The following is a 20,000-nucleotide window of genomic DNA, read 5'->3' as shown; positions in this document are numbered from 1 at the left end:
ATATTATAATAACCCAATGGTTTATATTATAATAACCCAATTGTATTCACTAAACTGATGGTTTATATTATAATAACCCCAATGGTTTATATTATAATAACCCAATGGTTTATATTATAATAACCCAATTGTATTCACTAAACTGATGGTTTATATTATAATAACCCCAATGGTTTATATTATAATAACCCCAATGGTTTATATTATAATAACCCCAATGGTTTATATTATAATAACCCCAATGGTTTATATTATAATAACCCCAATGGTTTATATTATAATAACCCCAATGGTATTCACTAAACTGATGGTTTATATTATAATAACCCCAATGGTTTATATTATAATAACCCAATGGTTTATATTATAATAACCCCAATGGTATTCACTAAACTGATGGTTTATATTATAATAACCCCAATGTTTTATATTATAATAACCCCAATGGTTTATATTATAATAACCCCAATGGTTTATATTATAATAACCCCAATGGTTTATATTATAATAACCCCAATGGTCACTGCACACTGCCCTAACCCATCTGGACAAGAGGAATACCTATGTGAGAATGCTGTTCATCGACTACAGCTCGGCATTCAACACCATAGTACCCTCCAAGCTCGTCATCAAGCTCGAGACCCTGGGTCTCGACCCCGCCCTGTGCAACTGGGTACTGGACTTCCTGACGGGCCGCCCCCAGGTGGTGAGGGTAGGCAACAACATCTCCTCCCCGCTGATCCTCAACACTGGGGCCCCACAAGGGTGCGTTCTGAGCCCCCTCCTGTACTCCCTGTTCACCCACGACTGCGTGGCCATGCACGCCTCCAACTCAATCATCAAGTTTGCGGACGACACAACAGTGGTAGGCTTGATTACCAACAACGACGAGACGGCCTACAGGGAGGAGGTGAGGGCCCTCGGAGTGTGGTGTCAGGAAAATAACCTCACACTCAACGTCAACAAAACTAAGGAGATGATTGTGGACTTCAGGAAACAGCAGAGGGAACACCCCCATCCACATCGATGGAACAGTAGTGGAGAGGGTAGCAAGTTTTAAGTTCCTCGGCATACACATCACAGACAAACTGAATTGGTCCACTCACACAGACAGCATCGTGAGGAAGGCGCAGCAGCGCCTCTTCAACCTCAGGAGGCTGAAGAAATTCGGCTTGTCACCAAAAGCACTCACAAACTTCTACAGATGCACAATCGAGAGCATCCTGGCGGGCTGTATCACCGCCTGGTATGGCAACTGCACCGCCCTCAACCGTAAGGCTCTCCAGAGGGTAGTGAGGTCTGCACAACGCATCACCGGGGGCAAACTACCTGCCCTCCAGGACACCTACACCACCCGATGCTACAGGAAGGCCATAAAGATCATCAAGGACATCAACCACCCGAGCCACTGCCTGTTCACCCCGCTGTCATCCAGAAGGCGAGGTCAGTACAGGTGCATCAAAGCTGGGACCGAGAGACTGAAAAACAGCTTCTATCTCAAGGCCATCAGACTGTTAAACAGCCACCACTAACATTGAGTGGCTACTGCCAACACACTGTCAATGACACTGACTCTACTCCAGCCACTTTAATCATGGGAATTGATGGGAAATTATGTAAATATATCACTAGCCACTTTAAACAATGCTACCTTATATAATGTTACTTACCCTACATTGTTCATCTCATATGCATACGTTGATACTGTACTCTATATCATCGACTGCATCCTTATGTAATACATGTATCACTAGCCACTTTAACTATGCCACTTGGTTTACATACTTATCTCATATGTATATACTGTACTCGATATCATCTACTGTATCTTGCCTATGCTGCTCTGTACCATCACTCATTCATATATCCTTATGTACATATTCTTTATCCCCTTACACTGTGTATAAGACAGTAGTTTTTTTTTTTGGAATTGTTAGTTAGATTACTTGCTCGTTATTACTGCATTGTCGGAACTAGAAGCACAAGCATTTCGCTACACTCGCATTAACATCTGCTAACCATGTGTATGTGACAAATAAAATTTGATTTGATTTGATTTGATTTGATATATTATAATAACCCCAATGGTATTCACTAAACTGATGGTTTATATTATAATAACCCCAATGGTTTATATTATAATAACCCCAATGGTTTATACTATAATAACCCCAATGGTTTATATTATAATAACCCCAATGGTTTATACTATAATAACCCCAATGGTTTATATTATAATAACCCCAATGGTTTATATTATAATAACCCCAATGGTATTCACTAAACTGATGGTTTATATTATAATAACCCCGATGGTTTATATTATAATAACCCCAATGGTTTATATTATAATAACCCCAATGGTTTATACTATAATAACCCCAATGGTTTATATTATAATAACCCCAATGGTTTATATTATAATAACCCAATTGTATTCACTAAACTGATGGTTTATATTATAATAACCCCAATGGTTTATATTATAATAACCCCAATGGTTTATATTATAATAACCCCAATGGTATTCACTAAACTAGTGGTTTATATTATAATAACCCAATGGTTTATATTATAATAACCCCAATGGTTTATATTATAATAACCCCAATGGTTTATATTATAATAACCCCAATGGTTTATATTATAATAACCCCAATGGTTTATATTATAATAACCCGATGGTTTACATTTTAATAACCTGATGGTTTATATTATAATAACCCCAATGGTTTATATTATAATAACCCAATGGCTTATATTATAATAACCCCAGTGGTTTATATTATAATAACCCAATGGTTTATATTATAATAACCCAATGGTTTATATTATAATAACCCCAGTGGTTTATATTATAATAACCCAATGGTTTATACTATAATAACCCCAATGGTTTATATTATAATAACCCCAATGGTTTATATTATAATAGCCCCAATGGTTTATATTATAATAACCCCAATGGTTTATATTATAATAACCCCAATGGTTTATATTATAATAACCCCAATGGTTTATATTATAATAACCCCAATGGTTTATATTATAATAACCCCAATGGTTTATATTATAATAACCCCAATGGTTTATATTATAATAACCCCAATGGTTTATATTATAATAACCCCAATGGTTTATATTATAATAACCCAATGGTTTATATTATAATAACCCCAATGGTTTATATTATAATAACCCAATGGTTTATATTATAATAACCCAATTGTATTCACTAAACTGATTATAATAACCCAATTGTATTCACTAAACTGATTTTATATTATAATAACCCCAATGGTTTATATTATAATAACCCAATTGTATTCACTAAACTGATGGTTTATATTATAATAACCCCAATGGTATTCACTAAACTGATGGTTTATATTATAATAACCCCAATGGTTTATATTATAATAACCCCAATGGTTTATATTATAATAACCCCAATGGTTTATATTATAATAACCCCAATGGTTTATATTATAATAACCCCAATGGTTTATATTATAATAACCCCAATGGTTCATATTATAATAACCCCAATGGTTTATATTATAATAACCCCAATGGTTTATATTATAATAACCCCAATGGTTTATATTATAATAACCCCAATGGTTTATATTATAATAACCCAATGGTTTATATTATAATAACCCCAATGGTTTATATTATAATAACCCAATGGTTTATATTATAATAACCCAATTGTATTCACTAAACTGATGGTTTATATTATAATAACCCCAATGGTTTATATTATAATAACCCAATGGTTTATTGTATTCACTAAACTGATGGTTTATATTATAATAACCCCAATGGTATTCACTAAACTGATGGTTTATATTATAATAACCCCAATGGTTTATATTATAATAACCCCAATGGTTTATATTATAATAACCCCAATGGTTTATATTATAATAACCCCAATGGTTTATATTATAATAACCCCAATGGTTTATACTATAATAACCCCAATGGTTTATATTATAATAACCCCAATGGTTTATATTATAATAACCCCAATGGTTTATATTATAATAACCCCAATGGTTTATACTATAATAACCCCAATGGTTTATATTATAATAACCCCAATATATTATAATAACCCCAATGGTTTATATTATAATAACCCCAATGGTTTATATTATAATAACCCCGATGGTTTATATTATAATAACCCCAATGGTTTATATTATAATAACCCCAATGGTTTATACTATAATAACCCCAATGGTTTATATTATAATAACCCCAATGGTTTATATTATAATAACCCAATGGTTTATATTATAATAACCCAATTGTTTATATTATAATAACCCCAATGGTATTCACTAAACTGATGGTTTATATTATAATAACCCCAATGGTATTCACTAAACTGATGGTTTATATTATAATAACCCCAATGGTTTATATTATAATAACCCCAATGGTTTATATTATAATAACCCCAATGGTTTATATTATAATAACCCAATTGTATTCACTAAACTGATGGTTTATATTATAATAACCCCAATGGTTTATATTATAATAACCCAATGGTTTATATTATAATAACCCAATTGTATTCACTAAACTGATGGTTTATATTATAATAACCCCAATGGTATTCACTAAACTGATGGTTTATATTATAATAACCCCAATGGTTTATATTATAATAACCCCAATGGTTTATATTATAATAACCCCAATGGTTTATATTATAATAACCCCAATGGTATTCACTAAACTAGTGGTTTATATTATAATAACCCAATGGTTTATATTATAATAACCCCAATGGTTTATATTATAATAACCCCAATGGTTTATATTATAATAACCCCAATGGTTTATATTATAATAACCCAATGGTTTACATTTTAATAACCCAATGGTTTATATTATAATAACCCCAATGGTTTATATTATAATAACCCAATGGTTTATATTATAATAACCCAATGGTTTATATTATAATAACCCAATTGTATTCACTAAACTGATGGTTTATATTATAATAACCCCAATGGTATTCACTAAACTGATGCTTTATATTATAATAACCCCAATGGTTTATATTATAATAACCCCAATGGTTTATATTATAATAACCCCAATGGTTTATATTATAATAACCCCAATGGTTTATATTATAATAACCCCAATGGTTTATATTATAATAACCCCAATGGTTTATATTATAATAACCCCAATGGTTTATATTATAATAACCCCAATGGTTTATATATTATAATAATAATAACCCCAATGGTTTATATTATAATAACCCCAATGGTTTATATTATAATAACCCAATGGTTTATATTATAATAACCCCAATGGTTTATATTATAATAACCCCAATGGTTTATATTATAATAACCCCAATGGTTTATATTATAATAACCCCAATGGTTTATATTATAATAACCCCAATGGTTTATATTATAATAACCCCAATGGTTTATATTAATAATATAATAACCCCAATGGTTTATATTATAATAACCCCAATGGTTTATATTATAATAACCCAATGGTTTATATTATAATAACCCCAATGGTTTATATTATAATAACCCAATTGTATTCACTAAACTGATGGTTTATATTATAATAACCCAATTGTATTCACTAAACTGATGGTTTATATTATAATAACCCCAATTGTATTCACTAAGCTGATGGTTTATATTATAATAACCCCAATGGTTTATATTATAATAACCCCAATGGTTTATATTATAATAACCCCAATGGTTTATATTATAATAACCCCTATGGTATTCACTAAACTGATGGTTTATATTATAATAACCCAATGGTTTATATTATAATAACCCCTATGGTATTCACTAAACTGATGGTTTATATTATAATAACCCAATTGTATTCACTAAACTGATGGTTTATATTATAATAACCCAATTGTATTCACTAAACTGATGGTTTATATTATAATAACCCCTATGGTATTCACTAAACTTATGGTTTATATTATAATAACCCAATTGTATTCACTAAACTGATGGTTTATATTATAATAACCCAATTGTATTCACTAAGCTGATGGTTTATATTATAATAACCCCAATGGTTTATATTATAATCAAATCAAATCAAATTTATTTATATAGCCCTTCGTACATCAGCTGATATCTCAAAGTGCTGTACAGAAACCCAGCCTAAAACCCCAAACAGCAAGCAATGCAGGTGTAGAAGCACGGTGGCTAGGAAAAACTCCCTAGAAAGGCCAAAACCTAGGAAGAAACCTAGAGAGGAACCAGGCTATGTGGGGTGGTCAGTCCTCTTCTGGCTGTGCCGGTGGAGATTATAACAGAACATGGCCAAGATGTTCAAATGTTCATAAATGACCAGCATGGTCGAATAATAATAAGGCAGAACAGTTGAAACTGGAGCAGCAGCACAGTCAGGTGGAAGTTGAAACTGGAGCAGCAGCATGGCCAGGTGGACTGGGGACAGCAAGGAGTCATCATGTCAGGTAGTCCTGGAGCTCAGGTCCTATTATAAACTGGAACAGCAGCATGGCCAGGTGGACTGGGGACAGCAAGGAGTCATCATGTCAGGTAGTCCTGGAGCTCAGGTCCTAGGGCTCAGGTCCTCCGAGAATGAAAGAAAGAGAGAAGGAGAGAATTTATATTCACACAGGACACCGAATAGGACAGGAGAAATACTTATAACAAACTGACCCCATACATAAACTACTGCAGCATAAATACTGGAGGCTGATATTATAATAACCCAATGGTTTATATTATAATAACCCAATGGTTTATATTATAATAACCCCAATGGTTTATATTATAATAACCCCAATGGTTTATATTATAATAACCCAATGGTTTAAATTATAATAACCCCAATGGTTTATATTATAATAACCCCAATGGTTTATATTATAATAACCCCAATGGTTTATATTATAATAACCCCAATGGTTTATATTATAATAACCCCAATGGTTTATATTATAATAACCCCAATGGTTTATATTATAATAACCCCAATGGTTTATATTATAATAACCCCATGGTATTCACTAAACTGATGGTTTATATTATAATAACCCAATTGTATTCACTAAACTGATGGTTTATATTATAATAACCCAATTGTATTCACTAAACTGATGGTTTATATTATAATAACCCCAATTGTATTCACTAAACTGATGGTTTATATTATAATAACCCCAATGGTTTATATTATAATAACCCCAATGGTTTATATTATAATAACCCCTATGGTATTCACTAAAACTGATGGTTTATATTATAATAACCCCAATGGTTTATATTATAATAACCCCTATGGTATTCACTAAACTGATGGTTTATATTATAATAACCCAATTGTATTCACTAAACTGATGGTTTATATTATAATAACCCAATTGTATTCACTAAACTGATGGTTTATATTATAATAACCCAATTGTATTCACTAAACTGATGGTTTATATTATAATAACCCCAATTGTATTCACTAAACTGATGGTTTATATTATAATAACCCCAATTGTATTCACTAAGCTGATGGTTTATATTATAATAACCCCAATGGTTTATATTATAATAACCCAATGGTTTATATTATAATAACCCCAATGGTATTCACTAAACTGATGGTTTATATTATAATAACCCCAATGGTTTATATTATAATAACCCAATGGTTTATATTATAATAACCCCAAACTGATGGTTTATATTATAATAACCCCAATGGTATTCACTAAACTGATACTTTATATTATAATAACCCCAATGGTTTATATTATAATAACCCCAATGGTTTATATTATAATAACCCCAATGGTTTATATTATAATAACCCACTAAACTGGTTTATATTATAATAACCCAATGGTTTATATTATAATAACCCCAATGGTTTATATTATAATAACCCCAATGGTTTATATTATAATAACCCCAATGGTTTATATTATAATAACCCAATGGTTTACATTTTAATAACCCAATGGTTTATATTATAATAACCCCAATGGTTTATATTATAATAACCCAATGGTTTATATTATAATAACCCAATGGTTTATATTATAATAACCCAATTGTATTCACTAAACTGATGGTTTATATTATAATAACCCCAATGGTATTCACTAAACTGATGCTTTATATTATAATAACCCCAATGGTTTATATTATAATAACCCCAATGGTTTATATTATAATAACCCCAATGGTTTATATTATAATAACCCCAATGGTTTATAATAACCCCAATGGTATTATATATTATAACCCCAATGGTTTATATTATAATAACCCCAATGGTTTATATTATAATAACCCAATGGTTTATTATAATAACCCAATGGTTTATATTATAATAACCCAATGGTTTATATTATAATAACCCCAATGGTTTATATTATAATAACCCCAATGGTTTATATTATAATAACCCCAATGGTTTATATTATAATAACCCCAATGGTTTATATTATAATAACCCCAATGGTTTATATTATAATAACCCCAATGGTTTATATTATAATAACCCCAATGGTTTATATTATAATAACCCCAATGGTTTATATTATAATAACCCCGATGGTTTATATTATAATAACCCCAATGGTTTATATTATAATAACCCAATTGTATTCACTAAACTGATGGTTTATATTATAATAACCCAATTGTATTCACTAAACTGATGGTTTATATTATAATAACCCCAATTGTATTCACTAAGCTGATGGTTTATATTATAATAACCCCAATGGTTTATATTATAATAACCCCAATGGTTTATATTATAATAACCCCAATGGTTTATATTATAATAACCCCTATGGTATTCACTAAACTGATGGTTTATATTATAATAACCCAATGGTTTATATTATAATAACCCCTATGGTATTCACTAAACTGATGGTTTATATTATAATAACCCAATTGTATTCACTAAACTGATGGTTTATATTATAATAACCCAATTGTATTCACTAAACTGATGGTTTATATTATAATAACCCCTATGGTATTCACTAAACTTATGGTTTATATTATAATAACCCAATTGTATTCACTAAACTGATGGTTTATATTATAATAACCCAATTGTATTCACTAAGCTGATGGTTTATATTATAATAACCCCAATGGTTTATATTATAATCAAATCAAATCAAATTTATTTATATAGCCCTTCGTACATCAGCTGATATCTCAAAGTGCTGTACAGAAACCCAGCCTAAAACCCCAAACAGCAAGCAATGCAGGTGTAGAAGCACGGTGGCTAGGAAAAACTCCCTAGAAAGGCCAAAACCTAGGAAGAAACCTAGAGAGGAACCAGGCTATGTGGGGTGGTCAGTCCTCTTCTGGCTGTGCCGGGTGGAGATTATAACAGAACATGGCCAAGATGTTCAAATGTTCATAAATGACCAGCATGGTCGAATAATAATAAGGCAGAACAGTTGAAACTGGAGCAGCAGCACAGTCAGGTGGAAGTTGAAACTGGAGCAGCAGCATGGCCAGGTGGACTGGGGACAGCAAGGAGTCATCATGTCAGGTAGTCCTGGAGCTCAGGTCCTAGGGCTCAGGTCAGTTGAAACTGGAACAGCAGCATGGCCAGGTGGACTGGGGACAGCAAGGAGTCATCATGTCAGGTAGTCCTGGAGCTCAGGTCCTAGGGCTCAGGTCCTCCGAGAGAGAGAAAGAAAGAGAGAAGGAGAGAATTAGAGAACGCACACTTAGATTCACACAGGACACCGAATAGGACAGGAGAAATACTCCAGATATAACAAACTGACCCCAGCCCCCGACACATAAACTACTGCAGCATAAATACTGGAGGCTGATATTATAATAACCCAATGGTTTATATTATAATAACCCAATGGTTTATATTATAATAACCCCAATGGTTTATATTATAATAACCCCAATGGTTTATATTATAATAACCCAATGGTTTAAATTATAATAACCCAATGGTTTAAATTATAATAACCCCAATGGTTTATATTATAATAACCCCAATGGTTTATATTATAATAACCCCAATGGTTTATATTATAATAACCCCAATGGTTTATATTATAATAACCCCAATGGTTTATATTATAATAACCCCAATGGTTTATATTATAATAACCCCTATGGTATTCACTAAACTGATGGTTTATATTATAATAACCCAATTGTATTCACTAAACTGATGGTTTATATTATAATAACCCAATTGTATTCACTAAACTGATGGTTTATATTATAATAACCCAATTGTATTCACTAAACTGATGGTTTATATTATAATAACCCCAATGGTTTATATTATAATAACCCCAATGGTTTATATTATAATAACCCCTATGGTATTCACTAAACTGATGGTTTATATTATAATAACCCAATGGTTTATATTATAATAACCCCTATGGTATTCACTAAACTGATGGTTTATATTATAATAACCCAATTGTATTCACTAAACTGATGGTTTATATTATAATAACCCAATTGTATTCACTAAACTGATGGTTTATATTATAATAACCCCTATGGTATTCACTAAACTGATGGTTTATATTATAATAACCCAATTGTATTCACTAAACTGATGGTTTATATTATAATAACCCAATTGTATTCACTAAGCTGATGGTTTATATTATGATAACCCCAATGGTTTATATTATAATAACCCCGATGGTTTATATTATAATAACCCAATGGTTTATATTATAATAACCCCAATGGTTTATATTATAATAACCCCAATGGTTTATATTATAATAACCCAATGGTTTAAATTATAATAACCCCAATGGTTTATATTATAATAACCCCAATGGTTTATATTATAATAACCCCAATGGTTTATATTATAATAACCCCAATGGTTTATATTATAATAACCCCAATGATTCATATTATAATAACCCCAATGGTTTATATTATAATAACCCCAATGGTTTATATTATAATAACCCCAATGGTTTATATTATAATAACCCAATGGTTTATATTATAATAACCCCAATGGTTTATATTATAATAACCCCAATGGTTTATATTACTCTCTCTCTCTCTCTTTCTCTCTCTCTCTCTCTCTCTCTCTCTCTCTCTCTCTGTCTCTCAGCTGTGTGAACCTGCACAATCAGCAGCATGTCTTGGTGATGTGTGCTGTGGCCTTTTACATGATGGAGAACTACCCTCTGGATGTAGGAGCCGAGTTTACTGCTGGGGTTATACAGGTTAGTACTGTAGTACTGCTGGGGTTATACAGGTTAGTACTGCTGGGGTTATACAGGTTAGTACTGTAGTACTGCTGGGGTTATACAGGTTAGTACTGTAGTACTGCTGGGGTTATACAGGTTAGTACTGTAGTACTGCTGGGGTTATACAGGTTAGTACTGCTGGGTTATACAGGTTAGTACTGCTGGGGTTATACAGGTTAGTACTGCTGGGGTTATACAGGTTAGTACTGTTGTACTGCTGGGGTTATACAGGTTAGTACTGCTGGGGTTATACAGGTTAGTACTGCTGGGGTTATACAGGTTAGTACTGCTGGGGTTATACAGGTTAGTACTGTAGTACTGCTGGGGTTATACAGGTTAGTACTGCTGGGGTTATACAGGTTAGTACTGTAGTACTGCTGGGGTTATACAGGTTAGTACTGCTGGGGTTATACAGGTTAGTACTGCTGGGGTTATACAGGTTAGTACTGTAGTACTGCTGGGGTTATACAGGTTAGTACTGCTGGGGTTATACAGGTTAGTACTGTAGTACTAATCCACCATTCTCTGGCTCCGCCCCCCTCCATCTCTCTCTGGCTCCGCCCCCCCTCCACCTCTCTCTCTGGCTCCGCCCACCCTCCACCTCTCTAGATGTGTGGTGTGATGGTATCAGCCAGTGAAGACTCCACCCCCTCAGTGATCTACCACTGTGTGTTGCGTGGGTTGGAGCGCCTCCTGCTGTCGGAGCAGCTGTCTCGTATGGACGGAGAGGCACTGGTTAAACTGAGTGTCGACAGGGTTAACATGCCAAGCCCTCACAGAGCCATGTCTGCACTGGGACTCATGCTCACCTGCATGTACACAGGTAACATCTACCTATACCTAGTATCATCTAACTAACTAACGCTAGCTAGCTTAGCCCTGCATGTACACAGGTAACATCTATCTATACCTCGTATCATCTAACTAACGCTAGCTAGCTTAGCCCTGCATGTACACAGGTAACATCTACCTATACCTAGTATCATCTAACTAACTAACGCTAGCTAACTTAGCCCTGCATCTACACAGGTAACATCTATCTATACCTAGTATCATCTAACTAACTAACACTAGCTAGCTTAGCCCTGCATGTACACAGGTAACATCTACCTGACCCTAGTATCATCTAACTAACGCTAGCTAGCTAGCTTAGCCCTGCATGTACACAGGTAACATCTACCTATACATAGTATCATCTAACTAACGCTAGCTAGCTTAGCCCTGCATGTACACAGGTAACATCTACCTGTACCTAGTATCATCTAACTAACGCTAGCTAGCTAGCTTAGCCCTGCATCTACACAGGTAACATCTACCTGTACCTAGTATCATCTAACTAACTAACGCTAGCTAGCTTAGCCCTGCATGTACACAGGTAACATCTACCTGTACCTAGTATCATCTAACTAACTAACTAACGCTAGCTTAGCCCTGCATGTACACAGGTAACATCTATCTATACCTAGTATCATCTAACTAACGCTAGCTAGCTTAGCCCTGCATGTACACAGGTAACATCTACCTATACCTAGTATCATCTAACTAACTAACGCTAGCTAGCTTAGCCCTGCATGTACACAGGTAACATCTATCTATACCTAGTATCATCTAACTAACTAACGCTAGCTAGCTAGCTTAGCCCTGCATGTACACAGGTAACATCTATCTATACCTCGTATCATCTAACTAACGCTAGCTAGCTTAGCCCTGCATGTACACAGGTAACATCTACCTATACCTAGTATCATCTAACTAACACTAGCTAGCTTAGCCCTGCATCTACACAGGTAACATCTACCTATACCTAGTATCATCTAACTAACGCTAGCTAGCTTAGCCCTGCATGTACACAGGTAACATCTACCTATACCTAGTATCATCTAACTAACGCTAGCTAGCTTAGCCCTGCATGTACACAGGTAACATCTACCTGTACCTAGTATCATCTAACTAACTAACGCTAGCTAGCTTAGCCCTGCATGTACACAGGTAACATCTACCTATACCTAGTATCATCTAACTAACGCTAGCTAGCTTAGCCCTGCATCTACACAGGTAACATCTACCTGTACCTAGTATCATCTAACTAACTAACGCTAGCTAGCTTAGCCCTGCATCTACACAGGTAACATCTAACTAACTAACGCTAGCTAGCTTAGCCCTGCATGTACACAGGTAACATCTACCTATACCTAGTATCATCTAACTAACTAACGCTAGCTAGCTTAGCCCTGCATCTACACAGGTAACATCTACCTATACCTAGTATCATCTAACTAACGCTAGCTAGCTTAGCCCTGCATGTACACAGGTAACATCTACCTATACCTAGTAGGTAACATCTACCTATACCTAGTATCATCTAACTAACACTAGCTAGCTTAGCCCTGCATGTACACAGGTAACATCTACCTATACCTAGTAGGTAACATCTACCTATACCTAGTATCATCTAACTAACACTAGCTAGCTTAGCCCTGCATGTACACAGGTAACATCTACCTATACCTAGTAGGTAACATCTACCTATACCTAGTATCATCTAACTAACACTAGCTAGCTTAGCCCTGCATGTACACAGGTAACATCTACCTATACATAGTATCATCTAACTAACGCTAGCTAGCTTAGCCCTGCATGTACACAGGTAACATCTACCTATACCTAGTATCATCTAACTAACACTACCAATACCAACACATACCAATGTAGGGGCTTAGCCCTGCATCTACACAGGTAACATCTACCTATACATAGTATCATCTAACTAACGCTAGCTAGCTTAGCCCTGCATGTACACAGGTAACATCTACCTATACCTAGTATCATCTAACTAACACTAGCTAGCTTAGCCCTGCATGTACACAGGTAACATCTACCTAGTATGTAGTTCCAAGACAACTAACTATTAGCCATTATAACAATGTAGCGGCAATAGCTATCGCTAACATACCAATGTAGGGGCTATAGCTATCGCTAACATACCAATGTAGAGGTTATAGCTATCGCTAACATAACAATGTAGAGGCGATAGCTATCGCTAACATAACAATGTAGGGGCGATAGCTATCGCTAACATAACAATGTAGAGGCTATATCTATCACTAACATAACAATGTGGAGGCTATAGCTAACATAACAATGTAGAGGCTATATCTATCACTAACATAACAATGTGGAGGCTATAGCTAACATAACAATGTAGGGGCTATAGCTATCGCTAACATAACAATGTAGAGGCTATAGCTAACATAACAATGTAGGGGCTATAGCTATCGCTAACATAATAAAGTAAATAGCTAATGCTAACAATTCTAAGAATCCTCTTTCTTCCCAGGACAGGAAAACAAGATTCCCTCTTATGACCAATTAACTAACCCCAATCGTACAAACTCCTCCCTCACAAACTAGCCTGGGTACCAGTCTGTTTCGCTAACATTCCACATTTGCAATGACAGAGTACAAGGTGTGGAATGTTCGCCAGACAGACTGATACCCAGGCTACCCCCCAAAACCAGCTTTGTCTATGAATAAAAATAACTAAACAATCGTTTTAATAATTTAATAATCACGACGAATCACCCTCTCATCCTCTCAGCGGTGCGTACCTCAGCGTCGACAGCAGAGTCAGCGTTGGGGTCAGAGGTGATGGGGTCAGAGGTTAGAGGTCAGGGGTCAGAGGTTACCTCGGGTCCTGTTGCTTTCTCCTCAGGCAAGGAGAAGGCCAGCCCTGGTCGCCCGGCCGGCGCTGTCGACCCTCAGGCCCCCGACAGCGAGTCTGTCATCATTGCCATGGAGAGGGTCTCTGTGCTCTTCGACAGGTAGGGTTGTGACGACAACACGTCTGGACATAAACACAGTCTACACACAACTCTATCAGACACACAACACACACAACAGACTCTTATATATCTGGTTTGATGGTTTCTCATATTAACCATAGCAACAGACTGTTATATATCTGGTTTGATGGTTTACCATAGCAACAGACTGGTATATATATCTGGTTTGATGGTTTACCATAGTAACAGACTGTTATATATCTGGTTTGATAATTTCTCATATTTACCATAGCAACAGACTGTTATATATCTGGTTTGATGGTTTACCATAGCAACAGACTGTTATATATCTGGTTTGATGGTTTACCATAGCAACAGACTGTTATATATCTGGTGTGATGGTTTCTCATATTAACCATAGTAACAGACTGTTATATATCTGGTTTGATGGTTTACCATAGCAACAGACTGTTATATATCTGGTTTGATGGTTTACCATAGTAACAGACTGTTATATATTTGGTTTGATGGTTTCTCATATTATCCATAGCAACAGACTGTTATATATCTGGTTTGATGGTTTACCATAGTAACAGACTGTTATATATCTGGTTTGATGGTTTCTCATATTAACCATAGACTGGTTTATCTGGTTTTTGGGGTCTATTTTCTAACAATGTAGCCAATTTTCAAACAATGTAGCCAGTCTTCTAACAATGTACCGTCTTTTTGGGGGGTTGTCTTGTCTATTTTCTAACAATGTAGACAGTCTTTTTGGGGGTTGTCTATTTTCTAACAATGTAGACAGTCTTTTTGGGGGTTGTCTATTTTCTAACAATGGGGGTTGTCTAAACAATGTAGACAGTCTTTTTGGGGGGTTGTGTAACAATGTAGACAGTCTTTTTGGGGGGTTGTCTGTTTTCTAACAATGTAGCCAGTCTTTTGGGGGGTTGTCTACTTTCTAACAATGTAGCCAATTTTTTGGGGGGTTGTCTAGTTTTTAACAATGTCTATTTTCAAACAATGTAGCCAGTCTTTTTGGGGGTTGTCTATTTTCAAACAATGAGCCAGTCTTTTTGGGGGGGGTTGTCTATTTTCTAACAATGAGTCTTTTTGGGGGTTGTCTATTTTCTAACAATGAGTCTTTTTGGGGGTTGTCTATTTTCTAACAATGTAGCCAATTTTCAAACAATGTAGCCATTTTTTTGGGGGGAGGTTGTCTATTTTCTAACAATGAGTCTTTTTTGGGGGTTGTCTATTTTCTAACAATGAGGCCAGTCTTTTTGGGGGGGGGTTGTCTATTTTCTAACAATTAGTCTTTTTGAGGGGGTTGTCTATTTTCTAACAATGTAGTCTTTTTGAGGGGGTTGTCTATTTTCTAACAATGTAACAAACAATGTAGCCAGTCTTTTTGGGGGGTTGTCTATTTTCAAACAATGTAGCCAGTCTTTTTGGGGGTCTGTCTATTTTCTAACAATGAGCCAGTCTTTTGGGGGGTTGTCTATTTTCTAACAATGTAGCCAGTTTTTGGGGGGTTGTCTATTTTCTAACAATGAGTCTTTTTGGGGGGTTGTCTATTTTCTAACAATGTAGCTTTTTGGGGGTTGTCTATTTTCAAACAATGTAGCCAGTCTTTTTGGGGGTTGTTGTCTATTTTCAAACAATAAAGCCAGTCTTTTTGGGGGTTGTCTATTTTCTAACAATGAGTCTTTTTTGGGGGTTGTCTATTTTCTAACAATGTAGCCAATTTTCAAACAATGTAGCCAGTCTTTTTGGGGGAGGTTGTCTATTTTCTAACAATGAGTCTTTTTGGGGGGTTGTCTATTTTCTAACAATGAGGCCAGTCTTTTTGGGGGTTGTCTATTTTCTAACAATTAGTCTTTTTGAGGGGGTTGTCTATTTTCTAACAATGTAGCCAATTTTCAAACAATGTAGCCAGTCTTTTTGGGGGTTGTCTATTTTCTAACAATGTAGCCAGTCTTTTGGGGGGTTGTCTATTTTCTAACAATGTAGCCAATTTTCAAACAATGTAGCCAGTCTTTTTGGGGGTTGTCTAACAATCAGCCAGTCTTTTTGGGGGTTGTCTATTTTCTAACAATGTAGCCAGTCTTTTTGGGGGGTTGTCTATTTTCTAACAATGTAGCCAATTTTCAAACAATGTAGCCAGTCTTTTTGGGGGGTTGTCTATTTTCTAACAATGTAGCCAGTCTTTTGGGGGGTTGTCTATTTTCTAACAATGTAGCCAGTCTTTTGGGGGGGGTCTATTTTCTAACAATGTAGCCAGTTGTCTATTTTCTAACAATGTAGCCAGTCTTTTTGGGGGTTGTCTATTTTCTAACAATGTAGCCAGTCTTTTTTGGGGGTTGTCTATTTTCTAACAATGTAGCCAGTCTTTTTGGGGGTTGTCTATTTTCTAACAATGTAGCCAGTCTTTTGGGGGGTTGTCTATTTTCTAACAATGTAGCCAGTCTTTTTGGGGGGGTTGTCTATTTTCAAACAATGTAGCCAGTCTTTTTGGGGGGTCTATTTTCTAACAATGTTGTCTATTTTCTAACAATGTAGCCAGTCTTTTTGGGGGTTGTCTATTTTCAAACAATGAAGCCAGTCTTTTTGGGGGTTGTCTATTTTCTAACAATGAAGCCAGTCTTTTTGGGGGTTGTCTATTTTCAAACAATGTAGCCAGTCTTTTTGGGGGTTGTCTATTTTCTAACAATGAGTCTTTTTGGGGGTTGTCTATTTTCAAACAATAAAGCCAGTCTTTTTGGGGGTTGTCCATTTTCTAACAATGAGTCTTTTTTGGGGTTGTCTATTTTCTAACAATGTAGCCAATTTTCAAACAATGTAGCCAGTCTTTTTGGGGGAGGTTGTCTATTTTCTAACAATGAGTCTTTTTGGGGGTTGTCTATTTTCTAACAATGAGGCCAGTCTTTTTGGGGGGATTGTCTATTTTCTAACAATTAGTCTTTTTGAGGGGGTTGTCTATTTTCTAACAATTAGTCTTTTTGAGGGGGTTGTCTATTTTCTAACAATGTAGCCAATTTTCAAACAATGTAGCCAGTCTTTTTGGGGGGTTGTCTATTTTCTAACAATGTAGCCAGTCTTTTGGGGGGTTGTCTATTTTCTAACAATGTAGCCAATCTTTCAAACAATGTAGCCAGTCTTTTGGGGGTTGTCTATTTTCTAACAATGTAGCCAGTCTTTTGGGGGTTGTCTATTTTCTAACAATGTAGCCAGTCTTTTTGGGGGTTGTCTATTTTCTAACAATGTAGCCAGTCTTTTGGGGGTTGTCTATTTTCTAACAATGTAGCCAGTCTTTTGGGGGTTGTCTATTTTCTAACAATGTAGCCAGTCTTTTTGGGGGGTTGTCTATTTTCAAACAATGTAGCCAGTCTTTTGGGGGTTGTCTATTTTCTAACAATGTAGCCAGTCTTTTTGGGGGGTTGTCTATTTTCAAACAATGAAGCCAGTCTTTTTGGGGTTGTCTATTTTCTAACAATGAAGCCAGTCTTTTTGGGGGTTGTCTATTTTCAAACAATGTAGCCAGTCTTTTTGGGGGTTGTCTATTTTCTAACAATGAAGCCAGTCTTTTTGGGGGTTGTCTATTTTCTAACAATGTAGCCAGTCTTTTGGGGGGGTTGTCTAACAATGTAGACAGTCTTTTAGGAGGGTTGTCTAACAATCAGCCAGTCTTTTTGGCGGGTTGTCTATTTTCTAACAATGTAGCCAGTCTTTTTGGGGGGTTGTCTATTTTCTAACAATGTAGCCAGTCTTTTTGGGGGGTTGTCTATTTTCTAACAATGTAGCCAGTCTCACAGTTGTTTCCTGATGTCTGGTTCTCCATGTCCATTATCCCTGATATTTCCTACATTGTTGTGCCAGGGTCCGTAAGGGTTTACCCAGCGAGGCACGGGTGGTGGCCAGGATTCTTCCTCAGTTCCTGGACCTCTCTTTCTCTCTCTCCCTCCCCCTCTTCTCCTCCCTCTCTCCTCTTCCCTCCCTCTCTCTTCCCTCCCTCTCCTCCCCCTCTCCTCTTCCCTCCCTCTCCTCTTCCCTCCCTCTCCTCTTCTCTCCCTCTCCTCTTCCCTCCCTCTCCTCCCCCTCCCTCGCTCCTCCCCCTCTCCTCCCCCTCCCTCTCTCCTCCCCCTCTCCTCCCCCTCCCTCTCTCCTCCCCCTCTCTCCTTTCTCCCTCCCTCCCCCTTTCTCTCCCCTCCCTCCCCCTCCCTCTCTCCTCCCCCTCTCCTCCCTCTCCCCTTTCTCCCTCCCTCTCCCCTTCCCCTCCCTCTCCCCTTCCTCCCCTCTCCTCCCTCTCTCCTTTCTCCCTCCCTCTCCCCTTCCCCTCTCTCCTTTCTCCCTCCCTCTCCCCTTCCCCTCTCTCCTTTCTCCTCCCTCTCCCCTTCCCCTCTCTCCTTTCTCCCTCCCCCTCTCCTCCCCTCTCCTCCCTCCCCCCCTTTCTCCCTCCCTCCCTCCCCCCCCTCTCTCCTTTCTCCTCCCCCTCTCCCCTCTCCCCTCCCCCCTCCTCCCCCTCCCTCTCCCTCCCTCCCTCCCCTCTCCTCTCTCCCTCCCCCTTCTCCCTCCCCCTCCCTCCCCTCCCTCCCCCTCTCCTCCCCCTCTCCTCCCTCTCCCCTTTCTCCCTCCCTCTCCCCTTCCCCTCTCTCCTTTCTCCCTCCCTCTCCCCTCCCCTCTCTCCTTTCTCCCTCCCTCTCCCCTTCCCCTCTCTCCTTTCTCCCTCCCTCTCCCCTTCCCCTCTCTCCTTTCTCCCTCCCCCTCTCCTCCCTCTCTCCTCCCCCTCTCTCCCCTCCCTCCCTCCTCCCTCCCTCTCCTCCCTCAGGTGTTCCAGACCCTCCATGCTACAGGCCAGTCCAGTATGGTGACAGACTGGGTGTTACTGTCTCTGTCTAACTTCACCCAGAGAACCCCAGTTGCCATGG

General features: G+C 36.8%; 1 protein-coding gene across 1 annotated transcript in view; it reads left to right on the top strand.

Moving 5' to 3' along the window:
* Nucleotides 1-19,993, top strand: part of LOC112242282 (huntingtin) — a gene marked incomplete at its 3' end in the record, with an annotated part of 113,680 nt that extends 93,687 nt beyond the window's left edge. Inside the window, 5 exon segments of the mRNA XM_042314537.1 lie at nucleotides 11,152-11,266; nucleotides 11,900-12,113; nucleotides 14,889-15,111; nucleotides 18,952-19,023; nucleotides 19,840-19,993. Of these exon segments, the coding sequence (XP_042170471.1) occupies nucleotides 11,152-11,266; nucleotides 11,900-12,113; nucleotides 14,889-15,111; nucleotides 18,952-19,023; nucleotides 19,840-19,993 (778 nt within the window).
* Nucleotides 19,994-20,000: the final 7 nt, after the last annotated feature.

The sequence above is a fragment of the Oncorhynchus tshawytscha genome, unplaced genomic scaffold (genome assembly GCF_018296145.1).
Source record: "Oncorhynchus tshawytscha isolate Ot180627B unplaced genomic scaffold, Otsh_v2.0 Un_contig_3728_pilon_pilon, whole genome shotgun sequence".
In the NCBI taxonomy this organism is placed as follows: Eukaryota; Metazoa; Chordata; class Actinopteri; order Salmoniformes; family Salmonidae; genus Oncorhynchus; species Oncorhynchus tshawytscha.
Note: the sequence above shows the minus strand (reverse complement) of the source record. Positions and strands in the feature narration are given on the sequence as shown.